The sequence below is a fragment of the Cydia amplana genome, chromosome 6 (assembly GCF_948474715.1).
Source record: "Cydia amplana chromosome 6, ilCydAmpl1.1, whole genome shotgun sequence".
Lineage (NCBI taxonomy): Eukaryota > Metazoa > Arthropoda > Insecta > Lepidoptera > Tortricidae > Cydia > Cydia amplana.
Genome location: NC_086074.1, coordinates 8580296 through 8608213, shown reverse-complemented (window position 1 = coordinate 8608213; position 27918 = coordinate 8580296). Strand labels below are relative to the sequence as shown.

At 36.9% G+C, this 27918-nt stretch overlaps 1 protein-coding gene across 9 annotated transcripts in view; it reads left to right on the top strand.

Annotated features, from left to right (window-relative positions):
* Nucleotides 1-27918, top strand: part of LOC134648749 (serine/threonine-protein kinase tousled-like 2) — a 56747-nt gene that overhangs the window by 8885 nt on the left and 19944 nt on the right. For 6 of the 9 annotated variants that reach the window (XM_063503262.1, XM_063503264.1, XM_063503263.1 and 3 more), the window contains 2 exons: nucleotides 10017-10102; nucleotides 14852-14899. In XM_063503262.1, coding sequence (XP_063359332.1) covers nucleotides 10017-10102; nucleotides 14852-14899 — 134 coding nt within the window. Of the gene's footprint in view, nucleotides 1-10016; nucleotides 10103-14851; nucleotides 14900-27918 lie in introns of those variants that run through there. The other 3 variants (XM_063503260.1, XM_063503261.1, XM_063503266.1) reach the window with 2 other exon arrangements.

Genomic DNA, 27918 nt, shown 5'->3' with positions numbered 1-27918 from the left:
CAACACAAACACAACACCACGCGTCACACACGCCTACATCACACACCGTCACATAAACACCGTGCGCGCGTTGCTTGTTTCCAACTTTAACCCTATACTCAGACCCTAAATATCAATTGCTTAGAAAGCATAACCTTTTATTGATGGTCATGCATTGATAAGTGTGTGTGAACGGCGAGCGATACGCTGGTTCCATCTGAATAAACATGCTCGCGATCAGCTGTTCCGTCTGACGCGGCACTTATACACCGTTTGTTATGTTATTAGATATCATGACGGGCATAACTTGATACTAATACTTCGTAGTAGTCATTATTTAACAGATTTTAATAATTAAATCTCGTTTTGAGTGGTTAGACATTTGGCGGATCCTTGACTTTGTAGTTTATTTAATTAAAAAGGTACCGGTGTTTCAAAAGTTAACAAGTTCGAGCCTTGCTTGCCGGTAGCGGTGAATTTTTCTTAGGTATTATTTAAATTGTACTTAGGTATTATTAGTGACAACCATTTGGATATCCGACTGGTAAAGGAAAGTTTCTGGTTATGGACTTTTATGTTGGTTTACAGGATATTAATAACAAATAAAAATACAGTTGTAGAGAAAGGCCTAAGCTAGTAGTTGGCAACTGCCACCTGAATGTGCGTTTCCATTCGTTATGCCCTATTTACACCAGCTTAGCACTAGAGAGTGCAGTTCGTTAAGCATTCATGATTAGTGCTTACAACTCCCCATTAACCATCCTTAATAATGATGTAGTAGTAGTAGTAAACTGCTTACTGATTACTTATAGTGCTTTATTTTATTTCTTACATGAACTTTAGGTGTAGTCTCATTGTTTTAATATAATTAAAGTCAAATTATGCAAAACATCTGATTGGACGGAACCCAAAATACCACTATAAATTTTACCGCATACAAAGCCATATATGGCGGATATGATAATTATTCAACTCTATTGACAGCTATTAAAGTTCAAATTTCAACAAATATTTTTTATTACATGCAGTAAGGGGTTAATAAAGGTTGTAAACGTAGGTTGTAAAGGTAGTAAAACTTGTAAACGACTAACATGTCAATAAATAAATAATACCTAAGTACGTTGTGGACAATAAAATAAGAAGACAATTGTGACGTTTCAGCGGTAAAGGTACCATATGACGGTTGGCGCTTACGTCGCGTAGTACAGTCAGTAGCAGAAGTTGCTAAGCGGGCGAGGTGTTCAAAATGATCTTGACGCGACTTTATTCTGAAGGTTATAAGAGCGTGTCCAGGTAATTGTGAACACCTGGTCCGCCTAGCAACTTCTGCTGCTGACTGTACTTTATTAAAGCATCGTTAATAACAGCGTAGACCCCTTGTGCCAAAAGGTACCTACCCTTACCCGTGGAACGTCATAATTTAATTTTATCATATAATTTTAAAATATGTACATCAAATATCATACAGGTAAAAGCCATTCAAATTATGTACAAAACAAACTCGGTTTGCCCTCGACTTCGGTCTGTGCAGTGTGCACTCCATTCATGTCGTTAGATAATAGATAATGACCTAACTACGTATTTTTTGTAGTTATCGGAAAATTTCTACCTGGATATCGGTCGTCCTTAAATACATCGTGAGCTCATCCACTCTTGCATTGTTAGTATTATCGCTATTGTGAGAGTCGTTTAACTTTAAAACAACTTAAGTAGTTTGAAGATTAATATTAAATAGTTTTTGTTATTTATAGTTCTCTTACTTCTTATTTATAGCTCGTGTTCGATAAATATCGAACTTTGGAAGTTTATAGCTGAGCTGTAATCAGAAACTTCTTTGTATGTAGTTGTTATTTTGTACCGTGACGTCCGTGACCCAAGAGGCAACAGTCATTCAATTTCTGACATGCACCTATAACATCACTAACATAAATTACATATACATACTCTAAGGGATAGTCTATCTATAGTAATAAAAATCTTTTTATCGGTAATTGGTGATGAATGCATATTTTTTTTAAATTTTGCGAATTATACACTTGTATTTTATGGTTGTCACTAATACATGCTTTATTATTGACTAGGCGGACACTGCTTGTTTACTTACCCCATACAGTAAATAACAATAAGTTACCATATTCGTCGAAAAGTAAAGTTGAATGGGTAGAGTCCGACCAAGCTAACTCTGCATGGCATTTGCAACGACAAAACGCGGTAATGTCATTATTCATGACTAATTTCTACGAAAATATGACGTTTATAATGTCACTTCATCACTTTGTTCTGTTCAGATCGATGCAAAGTTAGCTTACTCTACTAAAGATCTTACGGCGGTTGCACTAAACCATCTGTAATTACATATTTTGTAAAAAATTTATAGTATGGAAAATTTGTAGTTTTTAGGGTTCCGTACCCAAAGGGTAAAAAACCCTATTACTAAGACTTCGCTGTCCGTCCGTCCGTCCGTCCGTCTGTCACCAGGCTGTATTTCGTGAACCGCGATAGCTAGACAGTTGAAATTTTCACAAATGATGTATCTCTGTTGCCGCTATAACAACAAATACTAAAAATAAAATAAATTAAATATTTAAGGGGGGCTCCCATACAACATTGAAACGATTTTTTGCTCTATTTTTTGTTGATAGTGCGGAACCCTGCGTGCGTGAATCCGACTCGCACTTGGCCGGTTTTTTAAATAGGTTATCTTGGACCACCATTTTACCTTATCGTATAGCATTCGAGCTTGGTGGAGATACGTAGCTGATTGAAAAAGGTTTTACATTTATTACTTTTGAAATAAAAATATAAAATTAATTAATTGTGGCATATACATTCTCAAAAGGTATCTCATTAGGTATCCATGAAAACATTCCCTAAGAAAAGTGTTTGTTTTCCCTTGTGCCCCTCAATGTCAGCACCGTCTCGAAGTAAACGTTAGCTATAAAACCTGCGCCATAAACCAACGTATTGATTTCACTTCAGTCTCGTTTCTTACTTGTCAAAGTTGCGCTTCGTTCCTCGTGCCGTGCATAGAGTCTGAAATCTCGTAACAATAGAGTTTATTAACAGTAATGTATTTATATATGTACACTAGCTGTTGCCCGCGACTTCGTACGCGTGGATTTGTATATTGGTGGTTATAAATTCTACATTAGCTTAGAACATTACGCAGCAAAAGATAGCAGTAGGGACGGTTAATCATTTGTTAATTATTATACAACGCATGAGATTTGTCTTTCACAACCTGGCTATGAAGTTTCAAGCCCCTAACTGAATAAAATTGTTCTCGATAATCTCGATATAATCTCTCTCAACCCCCAGAAGATTTTCAAGTCCACTATTTAATAAAACCTACTACCTAACTACCTATTTACGAAGTTTGAAGTTCCTAGCTTTAAATAAAATTTGAACCCTCTACCAACTCTCATCTCAACCCCTGTTTAAACTTTTAGGGGATGAATTTTTAAAAACGCTGAAATTACTTTTCTTGTATTGTAATAATATGCCTTTATACAACGATTCAAGTCCCGCACTCTGATAAATATTTGGGTTCCATACAAATTTTCGACCCCCTTCACCACCTTGGGGGATGAATTATCAAAAACTCTGAAATTAGTTTTCTTTTCTCTTAATAAAATACCTTTTTACGAAGCTTCAAGTTCCTAGCTTTAAATAAAATTATAACCTATACAATCTTTCAACCCCTTTTTAACCCTGTTATGGGATGAATTTTTAAAAACGCTGAAATAGGTTTTCTTGTGTTCTAATACTATGGCTTTATACAAAGATTTAAGTCGCACTCTCAAAAATATTTGATCTCCATACAAACTTTCAACCCCTTTTTCACCTCCTCGGGGGATGAATTTTTAAAAACGCTGAATAGGTTTTTTTGTTTTTTAATAAAATACCTTTTTACGAAGTTTCAAGTTCCTAGCTTTAAATAAAATTTGAACCCTATACAAACTTTCAACCCCTTTTGGACCCTTATAGGGTATGAATTTTTAAAAACGCTGAAATTACTTTTCTCGTATTCTAATAATATGTCATTATACAAAGATTCAAGTCCCGTACTTACAAAAAATATTGACCTCCATACAAATTTTCAACCCCTTTTTCACCACCTTAAATGTTGAATTTTGAAAAACGCTAACAATAGTTTTCTTCTCTTTTAATGAAATAACTTTTTACGAAGTTACAAATTCGTAGGTTAAAATAAATATAAACCCTATACAATCTTTCAACCCCTTTTTAACCCTTTTAAGGGATGAATTTTTGAAAACGCTGAAATTACTTTTCTTGAGAATTAATAATATGGCTTTATACAAAGATTCAAGTCCCGAAATCTAAAAAATATTTGATCTCCGTACAAACTTTTAACCCCTTTTTCACCAACTCGGGGGATGAATTTTTAAAAACACTGAAATTTGTTTTGTTGTTTTTTAATTTAATACCTTGTTGCGAAGTTTCAAGGTCCTAGCTTAAAATAAAATTTGCACCCCAAGACAAAGTTTCATCCCCTTTTTTACCCCCTTAGGGGTTGAATTTCCTAAAACGTCGCAATTACTTTTTTTTGTAATCGGCTATTATGCCTTTCTAAGAAGTTTCAAAGCATTTGTAATGGATTCAAACTTTCAACCCCTTTTTAACCCCGTTAGGGGATGAATTTTCAAAAACTCTGAAATTACTTTTCCTGCCTTATAATAATATACCCATATACAAAGTTTAAAGTCACACACTCACAAAAATATTTGATCTCCATACAAACTTTCAACCCCTTTTTCACCACCTTGGGGGATGAATTTTCGAAAACGCTGAAATTAGTTTTCTTATTTTTTAATATAATACACTTTTACAAAGTTTCAAATTCCTAGCTTAAAATAAATCTTGAACCCCATACAACCTTTCATCCCCTTTTTAAGCCTTTTAAGGGATGAATTTTTAAAAACGCTGAAATTACTTTTCTTGAGTTTTAATAATATGGCTTTATACAAAGACTCAAGTCCCGCACTCTCAATAATATTTGATCTCCGTACAAACTTTCAACCCCTTTTTCACCACCTCGGGGGATGAATTTTTAAAAACGCTAAAATTAGTTTTCTTGTTTTTTAATTTAATACCTTTTTGCAAAGTTTCAAGGTCCTAGCTTAAAATAAAATTTGCACCCCAAGACAAAGTTTCATCCCCTTTTTTACCCCCTTAGGGTTTGAATTTCCTAAAACGTCGCAATTACTTTTTTTTGTAATCGGCTATTATGCCTTTCTAAGAAGTTTCAAAGCATTTGTAATGGATTCAAACTTTCAACCCCTTTTTAACCCTGTTAGGGGATGAATTTTCAAAAACGCTGAAATTACTTTTCCTGTCTTATAATAATATACCCATATACAAAGTTTAAAGTCACACACTCACAAAAATATTTGATCTCCATACAAACTTTCAACCCCTTTTTCACCACCTTGGGGGATGAATTTTCGAAAACGCTGAAATTAGTTTTCTTGTTTTTTAATGTAATACATTTTCACAAAGTTTCAAATTTCTAGCTTAAACTAAAACTTGAACCCCATACAACCTTTCATCCCCTTTTTAACCCCCTTAGGGGTTGAATTTTTCAAAATCGCTTCTTATCTCTTGTACACTTTATAAGTGCAACCTAGTGTGCAAATTTCAACTTTCTAGCTTTTGTAGTTTCGGCTCTGCGTTGATGAATCAGTCAGTCAGTCAGTCAGTCAGTCAGTCAGTCAGTTAGGACACTTGCATTTATATATATAGATATTACTTTATGCACGCGCACTTGCACGAGTTTACACCTATATTATTTATGTAATGCGGTTATGGTTTACTTTTTTAATTAAAGTAATTTAATTAACTTTTCCTCTGCACCTATAGTATCTCTGCTTGGCCCTATCTATAAAGACTGGGGTAGACAATGCCATATGGCATTAAGTCCGTCATTTGTACATTGTTGTTTATATTTTGTGCAATGGAGTACAATTAATAAATATTTACAAGTTGCTCTTCGGTGAAGGAAAACATCGCGAGGAAACCGGACTCATCCCAATAATTATATTATTATTATTTTCCCCCATGTTCAAAGGTCAAAATGGCTGTTGCTATTGTAAAAGCCAGGGCCTACGTTAATTTTCGTGATTAGGGTCCCAAAACACAGATCCATGGCTCCTAAAAGATGTAAGCGGAAAAGCTCTATGAATGTAGGTTAGGTACACGTGGTCAGCGACGAGATTTTTTTTTTGAAGATCACATTAAATTAAAGTTGATCACTACATCAGGCAGGCCCTTCACCACATGGGCAGGTTAACCATTTGCGAAGTTTGGCATAGGAAATAAACAGTACAAAAGTGGGTAGGTGGGAAGTGTGTAAATATATGCTGCCTGGTTTGCTGTGTGCTTTTCGAAACGATAATTTACAGAACAATTAATGAACATGCACAACGTATAGGTAGTTGTTATACATTTTTAAAATTATATTATTAATAAAATAAACATAGGTACCCTTGTCTGATGAAATGCTTTGTCTTTTATCCACGTTTTTGTTGAGAATAAAGGCGTCATATCCCGTGAAAAGCGTAGAAGCAGTACCTACTAGTCGACGACAGTCATTCGTTGTTGGCTAGGGCATAGGCTTCTGAGGGATGCGGGGCGGGGAGGATGGAGGTGAGATCATAGTGGCGAGTGGCCCGGGGAGGCGATCGATATGTACATTGAACATATACATACATATACCTACATAATCGTAGGTACCTACCTACCAACTCTCAACTCGACTGTCTGCTCCAGATACTGCGCCAAAACCCCGGCCCCTCCGCCCGCGACCCGCATTCCCAATTCTTTCTTTACATTATTTCACTAACACGCCGAAAATATAAGAATTCGTTGATTATAGCTGCTAATGGACACAAAAGAGCAGAAGATTTTTTTTAATGATTTATATTTTACAAGCTTATTTTAAAAAAAATTAGACATTACACAAGAACTCGAAATATAAATTTTCAATACCACACGTAAATCAGAAATCAGAAATATTTATTGTGTAAACTGTGTATAGGTACAAGAACTATAACTAAGTAAATTTTTAGTACAGTCAATATCTTCTGAACATATTTTACTCAGAAACTTCAATCAATTTCAAACCATTTTTTATTGATCATTGAGCATTAGGAAATCAATTTCGCTTGCTCTTACCTTCTTAGCTTTATTTATATTTCGCGTAACATAATGTTTTTATAAAGTCATTTCTCTATGACGGCATACACAACCTTATAAATAACCTTTCAGAATATGCTAAACATTACGTAATCACTGAATGCATTTTAGTATTTGTTGACACGTTATCGCTATTGTCAACTTACGTATAGCGCTTAAAAACTACAAACATGATATATAATATAAGGTTATTATTACTACTATGTCGCAAAAAATTGCATTGCACGGCTTTGACCGTGGGTTTTACGTTTCACCAACGTTACTGCCTTCGTCCTAATCCTAACCTAAGCCAGAAGTTCTTAATTAATGCCTACAGCACAGCCTATATGACACGCTTGACATTTTATATGTTTTCCGAGCAAAGCTCGGTCTCCCAGATATTAATTTTAATTTGGTCATATCTGTAGACCTACTTATTCAGGGCGGAATAAATAGGAAATCTCATCATGTCCCAAAATAGTGTAGTTTTCTGTTAAGTTACGAAAATACCATACGATTTCGTAACTTAGAGGAAGATTTCAGAGTTTGAGTTTTTGAAAATAATTAATTCAATGTTTTTACTAAACAATTAAGTAGGTAAACTTTTTAAGTATTTTTCCTGTTTTTTGTTTTTCCCCAATAGTGATATTTGTTGATTTTGCCATTGGTTACTAATTACCATATAAATACTGTGTTAACACTGAATTCACTCAATCCATTTCATTTGCATATGCATAAACATTTCAGGGCTAAATAGTTTTATTATACAAAGTTATTATTATTTTTACTTTTTTTAAATATTATGCTGTGTACGAATGACATATCACACTCCCATTCCCCATAGTGATAATCTGGTAATACGTGATATTATTTTTCCGACCCATCTCCCGCCCCATAAAATGTTTCATGATTTCTGAATGAAGCCAATTGACGATCCTTTGTTCATCTATCAGTTTTACAAAAATAGTAGATGAGCATTTCTCAAAAAGTTTGTACATTTCGATCACATCTTAGATTTCCTTACACATTTGGTAACAAAAAAGGAATGTTTCATAGAAACTTTCTGGGACATTTTGGGAAATGTGGTGGAAGTTGTTCAGCTTCATGTACTTTACCAGCATACCAATTTTTATAGAAATCTAAGTTGTGATCGAAATGTACAAACTTTTTGAGAAATGCTCAGATATGTTTAATATGTTAGTCGGATTTTCGAGAACACTTAGAGTTGAAGTGATAACTGTGATCAGTGTGTGTTCATTTGCGATCGTTTACGGAATTCCATTTGCGCTCAACACAATCAATTCGATTGTTTAACGCAAAACTGCCGTTAAAGTGCGAAAACAATGATTATTTTGTGAAAACATTGTAGCTCTGATGCGGTTAAGCCTGCCGAGTTGGTTTAACGAGTTATCGGCCTCCGTGTCAGCTTTAATAAATATAGTGTTAATTTTATTGCCAGCGCGAAATATGCTAACAGCATAATCGCCCGATGTAAACGTACATTTTATCATTAAAATGTAATAATGTTTTGTTTATCTAATTTTTATCTTAATTAATTTATGTAAAAGCTCAGACTACATTACGAGTAGCACTATCACGGCCATCTTACAAATACAGAGTTGGTCATTTCCTCTCGTTAGTTAACTCTTTTAATATCTGCATAAAATGATCTCATTAATAAAATTTACTATCAAATTTCGCATCAGTTTAATGTCAACTTATTTTCGCACTACCACTACCAAACTACAATCCTTTACAAACAATTTGTAAGGATTTCCAAATGGAAACATATGGAGTATGTATTCTACTCGCATCAAATGGTTAAACAAGATAAGATAGCAATTCAAAAAAATGATTTTATAATAAACGTTTTTCTTACAATACATACTCAGAACACTCATGAAAATGGCATATTCTCAGACAAAGAAACTTAAACAGGCTAAATGCAGTTTAGGTTCTTACTGGTTGGTTATTTCATCTTTTTTGTAAAACAATAATTTAAAAAAGTTAGGATTTTCGGCTTCACATTACTAATTTAGATTCTAAGGGCCAATTACAGAAATGGCCGAACTATTTGTCAACGTCATCATAGAATAGAACACATTTAATTTTCTTCAGACATAGTTCGTTAAAATTATACTAGCGTTTAATTGTTGGTGATAGCGATCCGAAAAACGTTTAAGCTTTTTATTTGTTTGTATGAAAATTTTGACAGTTCTTAACAGATGACCTTCGTCATATTGAACGTTGATCAGTTCATTGATTGTGAATGATGCAAGTGATGCAACTCGCCTTATTTGGCAAATCAAAAAAAGAAGGTATTTTTTACCCAGATGGCTTAAATATGCTTAGTACCATATGCCATGCCATGCCATCTTTGTGGGTTTTGCACCAGTTTTACGCTTCTACACCTGTGATTAACTTAATAGTAGGTAGAGAGGCAAAGTACCTATGTACCAGTAATTGCATTTACCGCTTCTCTTACATACTAATAAGTATGCCAGCAACTTTCTATATAAGTTTCTATACATGTCTTCAGGGATTGCGATAAGTACCCCTGATTTAATTAAAAATAGGTACAAAGCTAGGATAGGTAGGGGCTAGGTGGTAGGGAATACGTACAAGTATTAGAACTTTCTCTACCTGACTTACGAAAGTACCTTATAGAAGACATTACTCCCAACCGAACTCATCTTAGGTGTACGACTGTATGCTGCCTTTCCACTGAAGCGGAGATGGGACGACGTGCGGTAATAAAAAATATCAAAATCAACTAATCGTTGCCAAAGTAAGCGTCGATTGCAGCGTATGCATAACATGCTTATGCTCTCATTTTGTTGCAGGTGTTGGCGTCAAGATGGAGCACTTCCAGGCGGCGCTGGATCCTCGCAAGCAGGAGCTGCTGGAAGCGCGCTTCCTAGGCGCCAAGGTTAGAACTACACTCATCAACCCTTTTTATGCTCCTGGAGCATACCAGTACCACCAACTTAACGAACTTCTGGAAATGCTAGGCAGACGATGTTTGATCATGATCAGTTGATTTATATTATTTGATTTAAAAATTTAACGTTACCTTCCGTCGTCTGCCGCCGCAAATCAAACAAACATATATAAACTTCATCCGGACTAAAGTTACAGTGAAAAAATATTTTCCAATTCGGGCATCGTAAAAATATTTATGAGAAGGATCATGAAAATAAAGGTAACTTAAAATCCACTATTCTTAGCTCACCCTCAAACGTTAAATTACTTTATAAATATCAGTGTTATTCTAACAATACGGCAGTAATTTTTAGGTGAAAGGAAGGATAAGCAGGGGCATAGTATACTTTAATTAATTAGCAGTGTTTATGTGCGTAACAAGTTTTGTTACCCTGAGGATTCGCCGTGGTGTCCTTTTCCCTAATAACTTAAGAGCCAACAGGAGCTAAGATTTAAATATTTTAGGTAAATATACCCGTCTCGCTAACGGAAGCGGCTCCTAAAACTAGTGCGATAAGGACAAGGCGAAAAATCCTGCGTAAAAATATCAAAAATCGAGGTTTCGTACTCGACTGTTTCCTCCTCCAAAACTTAATCAATCGTAACCAAGTTTGGAAATCTAAATGATTATGACATTATCTGTGTCGGACCGTTTTGCTTTTTTGACTAATTGATGTCAGTTTTGAATAGCACGCCTCTCATTGCGGCATAGTCAATTAGGCCATTTTGGCCATTTTTGAAGGGCTCTAGCGCCTTAAAAAACAAAAATATCAAAAAAAGCAAAACGGTCCGACATAGATATTGACAATATTAATCTGTGTTGAAAAAATCATTGCTCTAGCTTCAAAACCCACGGAGGAAACAGTCGAGTACGTTTGTATGGAGAAATGACCACTCCTGTTGCCTCTTAATAAGATATCAATTCAAAGCTCGTTGTCAACATAGTGTATCCCAAATAGCTCCAGTAACTACTTACTCATCAGCAGAAACACTAAATTGCAGCATGCTGCATGCCTAAGGAATACGAGGGGCGTTCAAAATATTCTCGGTATTGATATCTTACAACCTCTTCTAAAATTTCTTTCGTTACTGGCCGCTAAGGTTTATTCATTGACATTAAAAAAAAGTATAATTCGAACCGAGATGTTCTTTTGTTTTTCTGCAATTGCTGAACAAACATGAACATCATGTGGGAATTGACAATGTTAACTAAATTAGAACATCGATGCGTGATAAAATTCTTGACAAAACAGGGTAAAAATCAAAAAACCATAATAGAGGAAATGGATTGTGTTTACCGTGAGTCTGCTCCTTCTTTATCTACCATTCAAAAGTGGTCAAGCGAGTTTAAACGTGGAAGGGAGAGTGTTGAAGACGACTCTAGACCTGGCCGGCCTGTAGTATCTACTTCACAAGAAAATATTGATAAAGTGGAAAAACTTATATTGGAAGATGGTCGAGTGAAGGTAAAATCTATAGCACAAGTAACCAATCTCTATTGGTACCGTACATGATATTATCCATGACCATCTTAATATGTCAAAAGTAAGTGCAAGATGGGTTCCGCGAATGCTGACTCGGCTTCAAAAAGACATGCGTGTAGCTTGTTGTTCCGATTTTATTGACCTGTGCGGTGAAAATCCTGATGAGGTGCTGCAAAGAATAGTTACTGGAGATGAAACCTGGGTTCATCATTATGACCCAGAGAGTAAACAAGAGTCCATGCAGTGGCACATTAAGGGTTCAGCTCATCCCAAGAAGTTCAAGGTCATCCCTTCAGCTGGCAAGGTCATGGCCACGATATTTTGGGATTGTGAAGGAGTATTACTGATCGATTATAAAGAAAAAGGTGTAAATATCACAGGACAGTACTACGCTAACATTCTACGTCAATTAAAGGATGTAATCAAAGAAAAGAGGCGAGGAAAGTTAACCAAAGGTGTTATGCTTCTGCATGACAACGCCCCCGTCCATACTGCTCATATTGCCAAGGCAGCTATTGTTGAATGTGGGTTTGAAACTGTTACTCACCCACCGTATAGTCCGGACTTAGCCCCCAGCGACTTCTTTTTGTTCCCCAATCTTAAAAAGGATCTGCGTGGAAATAAATTTTCCGATGATAAAGCATTGAAGGCGGCAGTGGAGGAGCATTTTTACACCAAAGATAAAAAATATTTTTATGCAGGATTAAAAAAAATAATTGATCGATCTTTTAAGTGTATGAACATAGGGGGGGAGTATATTGAAAAATAAAAATATCAAACTTTTCGTACTTGTTTGTTTTCATTCTTATACCGAGAATATTTTGAATACCCCTCGTAGGTTACATTTACATTACACTGTATGTGGTTTTGTGGTCCTCTGTTAGCACCTAATATGAGCGAGATGACATTCCGGTCATTCGATGTGACTGCATAATAACTTTTACGGGCTCGACTGGTTAAATTGTGTAAAATCTCACCTACTTAATTTTATTCTATATTTACCGATCGGTATAATTATCGGTTCAGTTATGCCATCTGGTTTATCAGTTGGTATTAAAACACTGGCTAACGTCACTCGAACATGGCCGCCTCGCCCGCCTCGCTTTTACGCTTACGTGTTATAAATGAAAATGGCCGCGATTCACGACAACAATACCCGTACGCTTGAGCAGCAAATATTTGTTATTCTTGAAGAGGTACCTATATCATCAAACTACTTAAAGCAACGCCAACAATGAATCAGGTCATAAATTCCAAGTAAAATACATTCCATCGGTCTCGTTCCTTTCGTAAACAAGCATGCCAATTAATTAGCTGGTGATATTGCTCAAACTCATAGAAAACCGTGATCGCAAGTCTCAACATTTGTTTTAGATTGTGTTGGCCCACCTGGCTTCAACACGGCCGCTTCGAAGCATACTGCGGCGTATATACCTATGCGCGCGTATTGTGCTCTCAAGCCATGTATTCCCATTTCTTTCCGTGCCATGCGCGTCGCCTCGGGCGAACCAATTTAAGTGCCATCTTTAATTTCATACAGTTGTATTCGGTCTCGAGATAACATATACACTGGTCTCTCTGAGTCGATGGGCTAAGTATTCTGTGATAATATCAGGGCAGCTTGTGATGTGGTAGATATGTAATTCCATTATGTCTCACCTCCGCCCTTCCACCCGCCAGTCATTTCCCCGTTTCGTCCTGCGTGGCGACACTTGGCCGGGCCAGGCTCAGTCAGGCTATCGGATTGTTACCACTCGCCGGCTCACGTATTTGTTATTCAAATGATCTTCGTTATTGATCACGTTTTTCTTTTGTTTTTAAAGATTTTGTCAATATCGTGATACTTGTAATTAAAATAAAACATGATGGTCACCTTGAAAATAATTATCGTTTTTACGATTTTTATACCTCATTAAGGAGTAACAATAGTACATTACTGCAGACGCCGGGAAAGAAGGGCTTGCCGGGTGAGTAGGTATAGCCGGCCGACCGTAGGGAGGCCGGATAGTGATACGAAGCCGGCAAGACCTTTTCACGGCTAGGCATGTATAGTGCTTTTCTCAAACATGCAATGAAATAAAAAATACACCACTAAAAAAAACAAATTTATAATCTTTATAATAAAAATCCAACTTCACAACAAAAGTTTTTTAATTTTCCTTCCGATCCCGCCATAATTGTTTTTTTTTTTTTACGGAAGTCGTCCGTATTTCGCGTGTGTATTGTTCGAATAGACCTTTTTAGGGCCATTATACACAATCTGATAATAAGAATCTCAATTTCTATAAATAAAATAAATGCAGAGGATTTTAAATATTGTCTATGGTCTCTGGTGACTTACGTATAGACAAAATTTTAAATTTATTCATCAACACATTGAATCATACAGATTCGTATTCTTAATATCAGTACGTTCGTGTATAACAGGCGTTAACACGGATATTTTGGTCCGATAACCATTCATTCACAAAAAAAAAATATAATTCGGCTGTTTAGCCTGTTCATGGACACAGACCCCATGTTTACATTAGAATTAAAAAAAAATACTTCCCGGCCTAGGCCTTCAATTTCGTATGAAATTCCTTTACAGTTCTCTGGAGTTGCTCCGCCCTAAACGTGATACTTCGAAGCCTGATATAACGCCCGGAGCGACGACATTTCATTGCATGTTTGAGAAAATGCTAATTTGATTCGCGTTATTGATCGCTTGCATTGGTGGTTGCGATGCGAGTGGGTATGTAAGCTAGCATTTCGTCACTCGAACGACAAGATGGCGGCAGACATAAATAGTCTGCCTGCCAGCTAATATACGTTTCTGACTTATCGACCTACAAAAACTTTACCGGTAACTCGCCACCTTAGTTTTAAATCTGTTTTCTAGTTTTTCAATATCATGACATAAGAATTAGGTAGGTGTTTTTTTAATTAGATTCTTTAGATTAGATACTCATGGATTGGACAAGGGAATGATGATGAGTTGAGGAGGTTTAGCACGGATCATACATTATGTAACCTTTAACCCAACCAACCCGCGATTGGCTTGGGCACGACCAAAAGTACCTATCTATTGTTTCTGTCGTTAGTGTCACGTAATACGTAGACATGTTTATGTAATTAGGTAATGAAATACTAATGATACTTTATGGGTAGGCGTATGAATCATGTGCTGCCTTTTGCAAGCGTGGACTGAGCGCAGTGACGCGTGTTTGCAGGTCAGCGCAGGGGAGATAGAAACCCAGCGGGCCCCCGATTACAAGGCGGTGAGTTATCTATTTACATATCTACAGCCCATCTGTGGGCTAAATTTTATATCTATTTAAAAATACCTTTGATTTGTTAGGTACGTTGCTAAATATATCAGAGGGTTGATGTCGCTGTAGCTGTGCTACATAGTACATATCATAACATGTCTGACATCGAGCTTGTCTTTGAAATTAACTAAATATGAAACGCTGGTGACCTAGCGGTAAGAGAGTGCGACTTGCAATCCGGAGGTCGAGGGTTCAAACCCCGGCTCGTACCAATGAGTTTTTCAGAACTTGTGTATGAAATATCATTTGATATTCACCAGTCGCTTTTCGGTAAAGGAAAACATTGTGAGGAAACCAGACTAATCCCAATAAGGGCCTAGTTTACCCCTTCCCTCTGGGTTGGAAGGTCAAAGGGCAATCGCTTTCGTAAAAACTAGTGCCCAAGTCAATTCCTGGGATTAGTTGCCAAGCGGATCCCAGGCTCCCATCAGCCGTGGCAAAATGTCGGGATAACGCGAGGAAGATGATGATGAAGTATTAAGCAATGTATTAAGAAATACATACTACAAAAATTTGCAGTGTTCTGTTCTACAGTAAGCTCTAGCAAAAAAAATGTAGAGCAAGGGTTTCCGACCTGTTTTGCGTCTGCAATTTTTGGCCCCCTTCCCTCTTATTTTATGGAGGTCAAAGACGAAAAAAATTCTAAGTTTATTAGTCAGTTCATTATATCATTTAGGCACCCAACATATAGACAATTAGGCACCCTACAGATGTAGTGCATAATAATTTACCATCGTAATTTCTTGCCACTTCAGTCAATGTCAGTACTTTTTGTACGTACGAAACGTTTCCGTGAAAATGCGATAATAAAGGATTATGCACTCCATGTGTACTTAGTCTACTTACCTTCTTTTGATCTATCATGCAGATAGTTGACTAGATATTAGACTGTGGACATAAAATAAGTCTACATAAACATAACATAGAGCTGGTTTGTTAATATTTTACATATGTATTTTATTTTACAAACTTGTTTTAATAGAGAAAATTATAATGGAGCGGGAAACTCGTCGTAGTAGCTTACTCGTCGAACCCAGCATGTGACAATGTCTATCATCTCTATATGAGGACATTGAGGGAACGAAACAGTCCCATGAAAATTTGCACAAAAATGAGCCATAATCCGTTACATGTCATTAGCTGACGTGACTTTATTGTTACGTAGGAAATATTCGTCAAAATTCGACGCGTGGACGTATCAAATGTCGTGATATCGTGCATTTATCATTTAAAGACCACCTCTATAGCTCCGCTCACCTTGATGTCGATTATACTTTTGTCAGCAAACACCCGTACGTAGTCAGGCGTGTCTCACTCCGCGATTTCGTCGCTTTGCTACAGGTAGCTAAAAGTACATCCGTTCGACCCCAATTTTGGGGAAAGCCATAAGCCGCGCGTGGCGCTGTCACCACTTAGCTGCCATATCTGTGCTGATCGTAACAGACGCGTTTTGTTAGAGAGTGAGTCTTCTGTACTTAGTACTATTATTTATTCTGTAACGTAGTCGATATCGGTATCGATTCACCCTCGTATTCATTTATTATGTTGCTCCGATTAGGCACGATGGTTGCCGATGTTATCGTGACCGCTACTTTCTAGCAATAATATTTATAAATCAAGTTATAACTTATTCCATTTAGTCGAGTTTATCGCCGTGAGCTCCGTTACAACAGCCAGTATAAATAGCATATAAATAGCGCGTACCGAATAACATTAATTATTGTACCGTACGTAGGTACCTATTTGTGGCCGCGATAGGTTCCATAACTTCCATATCGCGCTCGATATTGAATTAGGTGTACGCCTCAGGTAATACAGAGCCCGTACCATGACTACCACTGTCCATGAGTCACTGACAGTGTCAAAACTGACATAATTATAAGCTATCGAGAACGTAATATACGTTTTTCTACTCCAGCACTTAAATGTGTCAATTAAATGACTGACAGTGATATCTAAAGCAATGTCATTTGAATGATTTGTCTATAGGCTCATAAGATGACTGCTAGCAGTCATCTTATGAGTATAATACAACTGCTTTATTTTTTTTAAAGATACAAGTTCCGATCATCTTGATTGAAAGAGGTATGTTTTCATTTACAATAATAACTCTTTTTTTTTTTTTTAAATAATAACTCAATTTTTTTTAAATAATAACTCTTGTTTTTTAATAATAACTCTTTTTTTTAATAATAACTTTTTTTTTTTTTTTGCTGCTGTCATAGAAAATAGTAGTTTATGCAACAGTGATATAATAAGGGTTCTTAAAATTCAAGGGTCGAAGTTACAATGTATAATCTGACTATATTGTATTAGTAGTTTATGCAACAGTGATATAATAAGGGTTCTTAAAATTCAAGGGTCGAAGTTACAAAACGAGACGTAGTCGAGTTTTGTAAAAAAAGACCCGAGAATTTTAAGAACCAATTATGAGCTGTTGCATACATTACTTTTTCTATGACAGCTGCAGCCAAAAAAAAAAAAAAAAAAAAAAAAAAAAAAAAAAAAAAAAAAAAAAAAAAAGTTATTATTAAAAAAAAAGAGTTATTATTTAAAAAAAATTGAGTTATTATTTAAAAAAAAAAGAGTTATTATTGTAAATGAAAACATACCTCTTTCAATCAAGATGATCGGAACTTGTATCTTTAAAAAAAATAAAGCAGTTGTATTATACTCATATGAGCCTATAGACAAAGCATTCAAATGACATTGCTTTAGATATCACTGTCAGTCATTTAATTGACACATTTAAGTGCTGGAGTAGAAAAAGTAATGTATGCAACAGCTCATAATTGGTTCTTAAAATTCTCGGGTCTTTTTTTACAAAACTCGACTACGTCTCGTTTTGTAACTTCGACCCTTGAATTTTAAGAACCCTTATTATATCACTGTTGCATAAACTACTATAAAAGTATAATTAGCACTGACTTAATATAAAAGAAATAGACACACAAAGCAGAACAAAAACGTCAAGAAATGTGGATCCCAATGACGTTTCGCACCATTTGCATTGATGATAAAAACGCTTACGTAAATTTTGAGTCAAGATAAATGTTTCGTACAGAAAAGAGCTTAATGTCGTAAGCATTAAGTGTCACATTTGCATACATAAGTACCAACACTGTTTAAAAAATTTAGTCCGATGGCACTAAACGTAACGTATTTACGTCAAGCAACGTCAAACGAGAATAATGAACGAATGGAGTCACTTTGGTACACTTGAATAGGTATTACTGTACAGAAAAACCAATTGAAGTAATAAATAAAACAAATTTAATTTAATCGGGAGTTTAAATAAAATTAATTCGTGGTTCAAATTCAAACAAATTAAATTTTTAATAAGTATACGTCTTTAAATACTAATTTCCTTGAAATAAATTCAACTTATTAAATAAAATAACTGTGTATTTTAGATCTACATTTACTCATCGCACGGGTGCACGGGGACATTTAGGTACTGATTGGATTTTTTTTTATAAAGTCCATACTTTATAAAAAAAATCGGGTTGTTCCCACTAGTTACCACCAAGTTGATATCAGTGGTAACTACTAGGATTTTTTTTCCCACCTTTTACCACTGGTAACTACTGGGAAAAATAATTCCCACTAGTTACCACCAAAGCGAGTTGGTGGAAATAACCCAAAAAAATCCTGTGGTTGTCACTGTGTTCAGACAGGTTTAGCATTTACAGTTAGTCGATATAAGCCCTTATTGGTTGTCGGAAACAGGGAAATGGGCCGATCACACAAGTGCCGTTTTGCTTTGTTTAAAACTGCATCAACCCTATCTCTTGCTATAATTAAATAGCAGTCCACTTTGCACGTCGCATAGGTTTTCTTGGAAATTTTGAATTTAAACATAATATTATTCCTTACGAATTTCATATAAAAATAAAAATAAATATTGACCTCACATCGACTCATTAGATTTTTGTTCCTTGACATCCCTTCTTTGGTACTAACAAATTAATTTATTCAAAACCATAAAATTACCACCAGTTTACATAAATTATGTAATGCTATCCAAAGAACTAACCGAAAGAAATACATTCCATCCTTTTTCCTTGTTTTATCATTGTTATTTTTACATATTTTAACGGCACATTTCGTAATTGTTGACAACTTCACATTTGAGCGTTTCAAACAAGACTAAACGAAAAAGTAACGCGTGATCTGTTTCAACGTTACTTTTGTGGGGCCATTTTTTGCGGCTGATTGGGTATCCAGTTCTTTATTCTATATCAATGATAATTAGCAAACAAAATTAACATAAAATACGGTCTCAATATCTCAGTCAAATATAATGCTCTTTATCCACAACTGATAAAGTGACTTTGGTATGAAAACAATACAAATTTATATGCCGTCATTCGCCAATCATTAAAAACTTTTCTACTTTTACACGCCTTTGCTGCCAAATTTGTAGTTATTTAACTTACGTATACCTAAATACTTCCCTACGTGTAAATAACCGACGAGTTACATGATCGATCGATATCGGCACCTAGCTATCGGTGAGCTCGAGAATGTTTAATGAATAATGATGTACGTGGTACATAGTTGATAATGATATGATAGCTTAAATATGCGGTTCAAACGTTGGATTTTATTGATATCATGTATTTGAACTAAAATTTGATTAATTTAGAACATTTAATGGTCTTAATTATATGTATATGTAGATAAAAAGTGTAACAAAATTGAGGGTAATAGTATATTTTTATACAATCTTGACAAAATGTAGAGCTTTTATAGTCGAGTACTACGATACCATACCTAATATTACGGTATGTGATTAAGAAAGCTAATTATATTATTATTGTATACATACTTATAATACTACAATACTAATTAGAAAAAGTACTCGTGAACAAGGTAGGTTATCAGATCTTATCTAATATCTATTGAAAATCAAAATCTCGCTAGAAACGAAGTGTATGCCTGTTGGGTAGGTTAGAAACTCGTTGATATCTTTTATTCCGTACAGTGAGTATGTGTTTTAGTAAATTGATGCATAGTATTGGTAAATATCTAAGGGCCACCCCACATCTAGCGTCTTTCGAGCGTCGGCGTCTCGTCGGCGTCTACAACTCTATGGCCCTGCTCGACGCAACGTCGACGCAACTGCGCAGCGACGTCATTTTCCATAGAGCTCGCTGACCGACGCCGACGCCCGAAAGACGCCAGATGTGGGGTGGCCCTAAATCGTAGTACGAAGTTAATTTATTTATAAAATTATTAAGATCGAAATTTTAGTAGGCGAGAGAGAAAAAAAGGAACCTACAATGGCTCATTAGTCATTACTCAAGTGTATTTAATGAAATCGGGTCACAAAATCCGTGTTCCGGAATTCTGAATATTCTACTTCAGAATATAGAGTAATTAGCAAATCATGATAAAATAATGGGTAAATGTTGTCATCGGTCTCAGTCAAGTGTAATTGCATACATTCGATTCTATTCTAGTTAGTGCTAGAGCTAGTGTAATTATTGTAACATAGGTACCGAAGTCTACTCTCGCAGTTTTTGCTCTATTGCCAAAGTACGTAGGTGCTATCGGTACCTACTACTGACGACAAATTTTATCGTATGCTATACTATCATGCTATGCGATTGTGAAATACCTACAGCAACTTACTATTAAATGCGGTAGCTCAGAGTGATTATGATGATGCGAACGGTTTGGTCGGAACGCCGGTTGTTTGGCCTGTTCAGATCGTAAGCTGCCTATTACAAAACTGTTTGTCTCTGCGTACCTAGAGCTTGGCTTGCTCCTACTCTAACTTGACCCAGAGACTCGCAACAAATATACGCGATCTTAGGTCAGATTTATACGTGTGCGTAGCGGTCGGTTTCTGAATAACAGGTGTTAATCCAATCGCTTATGTCGCCGATTCAAATGCTGACTAACCAGTATAAGTTCGCTCTCTTATCACGCGTAACTGTTACGGATCTCGAGGTCACAAACATACGAGTTGGTCTGAGCGTTTGGCTCGGTAAACAACAGGAATGCGCGGCAAGTTAGGATCGTGAGCGGGGCGGGGTCAGTGACACGGCGCGGGCGCGAGTCGCGGCGCGGAATCGGCATCGCACTTATCTATTACACTACGCACAACCTAAATAGGCCCCTTACCTACACAATCGTACGTGGACTGGCGAAAGTAATTTGGCAAGAAATCACGTGCCGTATACCTACTGTAATTAGATAAGGTGCTGTGGACTAATTCCGAAAAAGTCTGCTCTGAATGTGAGTTTTTGTATTCTCTTACATTACATCATAACGAGACGAACAGACATTTTATCGGTCGGTTACAGTTACAGCTAGCAACAAAAATCATTTAACGGGCGAGGCGAGGTGTTCAAAATTATCTGAGCACAACCTAATGTTAAAGGCTGCGTCCCGCTCACGCCGCGCCTGTGTGACGAATCAAAGCCTTAAAAGAGCACGTGTGCACTGTGCATGTCACAGTCACAGAGCGAATGCAGATCATTTTAACTCCTTCACCAGACTAACTTCTGCTGATTACGTACGTGTCTCGATCAGTAAGAAATTGAGCAGGTGGCATTTGTGATCCTGGTCCATTCGATCAATTAACACAATGATCGGAATAGGTAGTGCCATTTGGGGTCAATGGCCTCAAACATTGTACTTAACATGGATAAGACTCGGGATTCCAAGACTTATTTTTTCACGAAAATACTCATACTCATACTCATACTCATATTTTATTAATAATATAAATTACAGGTCAGGCTTACATGACTAATCTACATTGTAGGTAGATAAATACACAATTTTCATATTCAAACATTTGAGAAACATAATTAAATTAAATTTACAAGTCAATTATTGCAACATTATTTACTGGCATTATTATTTATATTATTTAATTATTAACATTATTTCATATTCATTTAACCACTTATAAATATTTACAGGTCAAATATTCCTCGACACTATAAAACGGCCGCCCAATAAGCCAATTTTTGAGTTTAGCCTTGAAACTTACCAGACTAGGCGCATCAGTTATGGATGCTGGTAGGTTATTATACACAGCGGGGCCCATAACATGTATAGATTTAGCCGTTTTGGCTAGACTACGTGGCACTGCCGCTAATTTGTGTCCATAGCGAGTTACACGGGCGCTTTTTTTCTTGGTATGTCTTTAATAGGCTACAGGACTAATGTTCATTTATGGTATCAATCGATCGGCTTTGTTTTTAGGATCATTTGTCTATATGGGACCCATTGCATTAAAGCAACACAAAGGTCAGAAATTATAGTCAAAGTCCGACAGTCGCACTTCACTCGCGAAACGCCCCTCACAAAAGGATAAGTGAACGTGACGTCAAGGTCATTGAGATCCCATCTTGAAGTATGGACAAAACAAGAAAATTGCGTTTTTGTCCGTGAAATATTGCGTTTATGTATATAGTTGCTGTACAATATTTTTTTGGATAAAATGTAAGGAATCGAATGGTACCCTTACTTTTATCGTTTATGGAAGTTAAAAAAAACTTAAATTTTGAAACTTTCTGGTCCTGTATTTTTGTAACATTTCCGTATTTTATTTTAATATCCACATTATTATGATAAATTGCTCATTTGCTATAAGATTTTGTTATAAAATTCAACATGTGTCATCATCCCTATTGAAGTAGGTAATATGAAAACTCGGGGTGAAAAGGTATATCCATACTAAGCTTACACACCGAAGTCCCGTGAAATGGCACTACCAATTCCGATCACTGAACATAACAACATAAGATCAAGGTAGGTATTAAATTTTTACTAAAGGCTTAGGCGTTAATAAAATACAATTTATGACCCAAAATTTCCAAGTCCTTTCTAAACTTTGTAAGAAAACTTCGTTCACCTAGCAGCAAAATCCAAAATTAAATAGGTATTAAGTACATCATTGAATGATAACATTACCATAAAATGCAAGTTGAGTAATAACATTACTATCCAATCAACTTTCATTATACATCACTAAACAATCCACTGTTACTAAGCAGCGTGCAGTTTCAGACCGAACCAAGACGATCGCATACATAATAAGGCCGATGATGAGTTGAGACGAGGAAGACGACTTGTCGCTCGCGAACATGCTTATTGCGCATTGAGAGAAAGAGAAGTAGCAAAGCGCAGTGTTGTCAGTCGGTTTGCACATTCGATGCTAAGGGAAATTATAATATGGCGCACACGGTCTCGCCCCGCCTCGACTACAATGTGCCGTCAAACCTCATTCCACCGCCCAGTTCCGCAGTTATTTTTACACAGCCCGACCTTTCGCACCGGTCGTCACTACACTCCAACTAAATTTATATTTATCTGCGCACTCACTTATACCATCGATCTATAATCACAATACACATTCGTTTAATTTTCAACGTTCGTATTTAGTAGAGTAGAAAAGATGTTAGCAGCGACATGCGGGACGACCGTTCATATCGGCCGCCGCGGAGGCAATGAACGCGGGTGGCGCGACGGCGGCGGGCGGCCAGTCAGCTGAGCGTCACGCCGCCGCGACATTGCAAGGTCCGCCCGAACCGCCTGCCGCGCCAGCCTGACCCACTGCGGCTGCCGGCGCGGTGCTGGCAACCACCCTATGACAAACCACCATAACTTCGAATATCATATTCTCATTAAATAAACCATGGGTTGTTTTTGAAGTGTCGCTAGGAATGTGAGCGGTGTCATGCCGGCGCGGCGCGACACGTCAGTCACGTTGTGAATGGATCGTTGCGCATGCCCGCGATACACGCTCTTAATATTATTTTATTACTACTTATTTCGTTTACCTGATGTTGTTATCTTTTCATAGCGCTATAACTGTGTATACAGATACGGGTACGTCAGACTCATATATATTTTACTCTACTCACATTCATTGAGAGCTAATTTTGTTTTACTGTTTGAGAGAGTTTCTTTGTTTTGCCAGATCGATTCGAATCTCTAAACATTCCTCAGAATAAAATGACTAGGAAGGAACATGAATCCCCTAATTTCTTTGGTTACGTTTTCGACGAATTCTTTAGACCTACCAAATAACCAAAAATATATTTAATGTGTAAATATGTAGCACTTCAACACAAATATTTTTTAAAGAAATTAGGCATTCGCCCATTTAGTAACCCTATGCAAATCCAAATTCTATAAATAAATACTATTTATTAAATAGTAAATACATATAGGTATTGTGTTTTGGTCTTTATCGAAAGGATGCGATTTTTTTTGTGTGTATATTAGGTACTCATACGTGGGTGCCTTAGGTACCTACGACACACTTTAGTATTAGTACATCGATATTACCCGATAGGGCCGAAAGAAACTTAGATATCATAAAGCCGCTCGCTTGTATTAGTTGTATTGTATCCCGGACACGTGTTGTTTATTATAAAGAACTTCGCACACCTCAATATTGTTTTCGATAGGCTAAACATGAGTTGTATGAAAAAGGCGTCGCCACTAGGAATAATCAATATTGCAAGCTAGGGGTTCGAATCTCGTGGCGCCTCGTCGGCGCTGCACACTTGCGGCTGAAGTTGCGCTGAGCCCTCCCCCTCACCTCTCGCCCTGCACCCCTCGTACTAGAAAATTAGGTTAAACAGCACGCGGCAACCGGCTGCACACCGCGCCGGAAGAGGGGATTTTGGGCGTCCGCGGAACTGCGCTTCCAACGAATGCGGGACGGAGATGTGACTGAGTATTGATTGTCCTTCGAACCTAAACCAAGTTTCATGCGACGCAATAAGTCCGCATACATATACATACCTCTATCAACCAATATAGTTCGTACCCAACGGTTTTACGCTCTTGGGATTAATGTAATCGCGAATTATTAATTTATTATAATAGATACGCCTCATTGTCACTATATAGACTATTACTACTTTCATTCAACGTGGTAGGAAACCTACATTGAAGAAGGAAACGTAATTATACTACCGTTGTCTTTTTTATTTTACAAACGCTAAAGTTTTTACTTACTCACTAAACACGAAAACTACGAATTGTGTTTAGCGATTTGCTTACATTACAAAGTATAAAGACAAGACACCTTCCTGTACCTGCAAGTATCAACACCGACAGTAGGCACCAAGCAGTGTGTACTTGTGTAGTAGTTACCGACAAAGAGTTTCCCTGTATTCAATTAAAAGAGGACAAATGACAATCGTGCCGTTTCTTTGATAGCTTACTGCGCAATTGTTAGGATTGTCATTGTTGGCTTTGAACCGATGGGAGGACGGCACTGTGGATGCGAGTGCGCGTTATGTCCTTACCTAATTTAGAAGGAGAGGTAGCCCCGGAAAATGATAATGACAGCAAAGAAACTTGGCACTTATTTTGATATAAGTATGTAAATATACTATATATATCTGGGGCTAATAAACGCTTAGAATACATTTTTCTATAATTACATCATTCCGAATCCAATGAGATACCACACGTATTTTTAGGAGTTATCTCTATTTTGTCATCATTTTGAACTTGTCGACTTTATAAACAATGAATAAGTTTTTCACCTAACGCCCATTTGATAGTAGCGAAACGGTCAAGCCACATATTTTGAATGAGGTGTATTTGTAAAGTTAGGGGTTGTTAAGGTTATGGCGAGCGTGTAGAGTTAGAAGCTTGGTTCTACGTGAGATCTGAAAACTTTTTGACATTGCGAGGCATATGGTCTAGTCTTGGCAACGTTTGACATGAAAATGTTTTTGGTGGGATCACTGGGATCCTTCTTACTAGATCCAGGCGTTGACTGTACGAAATAATCTATTGATGATTGTAAAAAGTAACTGTTTCTTGTTCTTAGGTTCGTAACCACACAATTACCTAGCTGGATGCCAAATTTCAACTTGCTAGGTCATCTGGAAGTGGGTTAGGGTTTTGATGTTAGGTCAGTCAGTCAGTGAGAAGAATCCCGATTTTTATATGTTTGTATCTTAATAACCGATTAAGCAGTTTGGGGTTCTATACAATTTTATATGTTTAGGTTTTTATTTATCAAAAATTTGTGCCGTGTCCCACGGATACACATGCTGGTGGCTCGGATTATCGAAATCATAATTTTGGATCTTAGCCAGCCCATTACTACACTAAGGGATCTGTCCCAACGGTGAGCGATGGCTTCACGACGGATGTGACTAGGGGAGGAAAGTTGCGTGACGCTTTTTACAGGCGTTCACAAAACAGATTTCTAATATCGTTGTGGCGACGTGCTATTAAACCACCCGTTTTGCAGCAGAAGGCGTGGTTGTTTAGGTTTGTTTGTTGTTCCGGATGGTTCACTGCCGCTGCGTCTCCAGTTTCTTCTTTTAAACTTGGCTTGACACGCTACCGGTGTCGCATGTCCAGATTGCACAGTTTCCTTTGTAATCGTGAGGATCGCACGCAGATTTTATGTTTACAAAGGAATCGTGGTTTCCTTTGTAAACATAAAATCTTCGTGCACTGCACGCCCCGTGCAGTTATTATAATTGCAATTTATCAAAAGTTTTTTCTACCATAAACGTGCACAGCACAATCACGCAATGTTGCTAACATAACGCTCGCATCGATCCATGATTCACTGTAAATATAATATAATATGTACTTGAATACATATCTACCTGTTATGTTAGCGTCTGTAGTTTGCCAACTTGCTAACTTTCCATTCGTCGGATGCTAGGTGGGTAAGCTAAAAATAGACGCGACACAATAAGCAATGCGCCGGCTAATCATTGGTTGATTTGTGACTTGTTTGAGAGGTATTTTAGATTTTTAACTCTCCCATTTTTCTGCTTTATTTAATTCATGGTAATCGGTACATACGGGAGTTAAGTTTCGATTTGAGTGGTATATCTGCCTAATGAATTATTGTTATCTGGTTGTTTGGAAATGGAACAAATGGTGTCAAGTGGCCAAGCCACATATTTTGACTAAGGTGTAGAGTTTGTGAAGTTAGGGCTTGTAGAGTTAGAAGCTTGGCTCTACAAGAGATCTGATAACTTTTTGTCAGTGCGAGCCTTATGGTTTCGTCTTGGCAACATTTTACATGAGAAAATGTTTTTGGTGGGATTTCACTTCTTTTTGTAAGTTGCTTCCATCCCCTAATTTAAAGGGTTACGCGTGTGATTTAAGTACCTACTATTAAAAATCCTGAAATACGTACCTGGGGGCATCTTTTATACAATCTGCTTTTTACTGATTCCCCATACAAACTTCAATCCTCTTTTTTCCCTAACGCCATTTTCCACCCCCTTTTCACCCTTACGGGTGATTTTGGGGTTGAAAACTATTCTATGCCATTCCCCATTACAAAAACTATCTACATACCAAATTTCAACTAAATCGGTTCAGCGGTTATTGATTTCCCATACAAAATTCCCCCCCCCCCCCTTTTCCCCCCTTAGGGGCAAACCATTTCAATTTTTGTATTTTTTTGTTGTTTGTGTACTAATACTATCTTACATACCAAATTTCAGCTTCCTAGGACTTCAGGAAGTACCCTAGAGGTTTTGATGATCAACAGTGAGTGAGTGAGTGAGTCAGTGACGAAATCGGGGTTTTTTTAGATATGAATAAAATCTAAAGTATAAGAGCTATGCAATTGAATTTTTTTATGTTTAATAAGTCCACTATTGACATCATATCCCGAGAATTTTGTTTATCTGGTATAATGCAAACCCAAGTTATGAGGGTTAAAAAAAACGACGAAGCTCTTCGAGAAAAAGTAGGTAGTGCCCTTGCGCTTCGCTTTGCTCGTCTTGGCGGGGGCACTACCGTGCCCCCAGATAACCTATGTCCTTCCTTGGGACTCAAAGCTATTTTCATACCAAATTCAACAATCCTTAATTTAAATCGGTCCAGCGGGCTCAGCACGGATCCATTTTTATCCACTATCATTATGCCCGTCACTTTCGCACTTACTTACTTGTTAGAACGTGACAGGCATGGTGATAAATGATAAAAATGCGACCGTG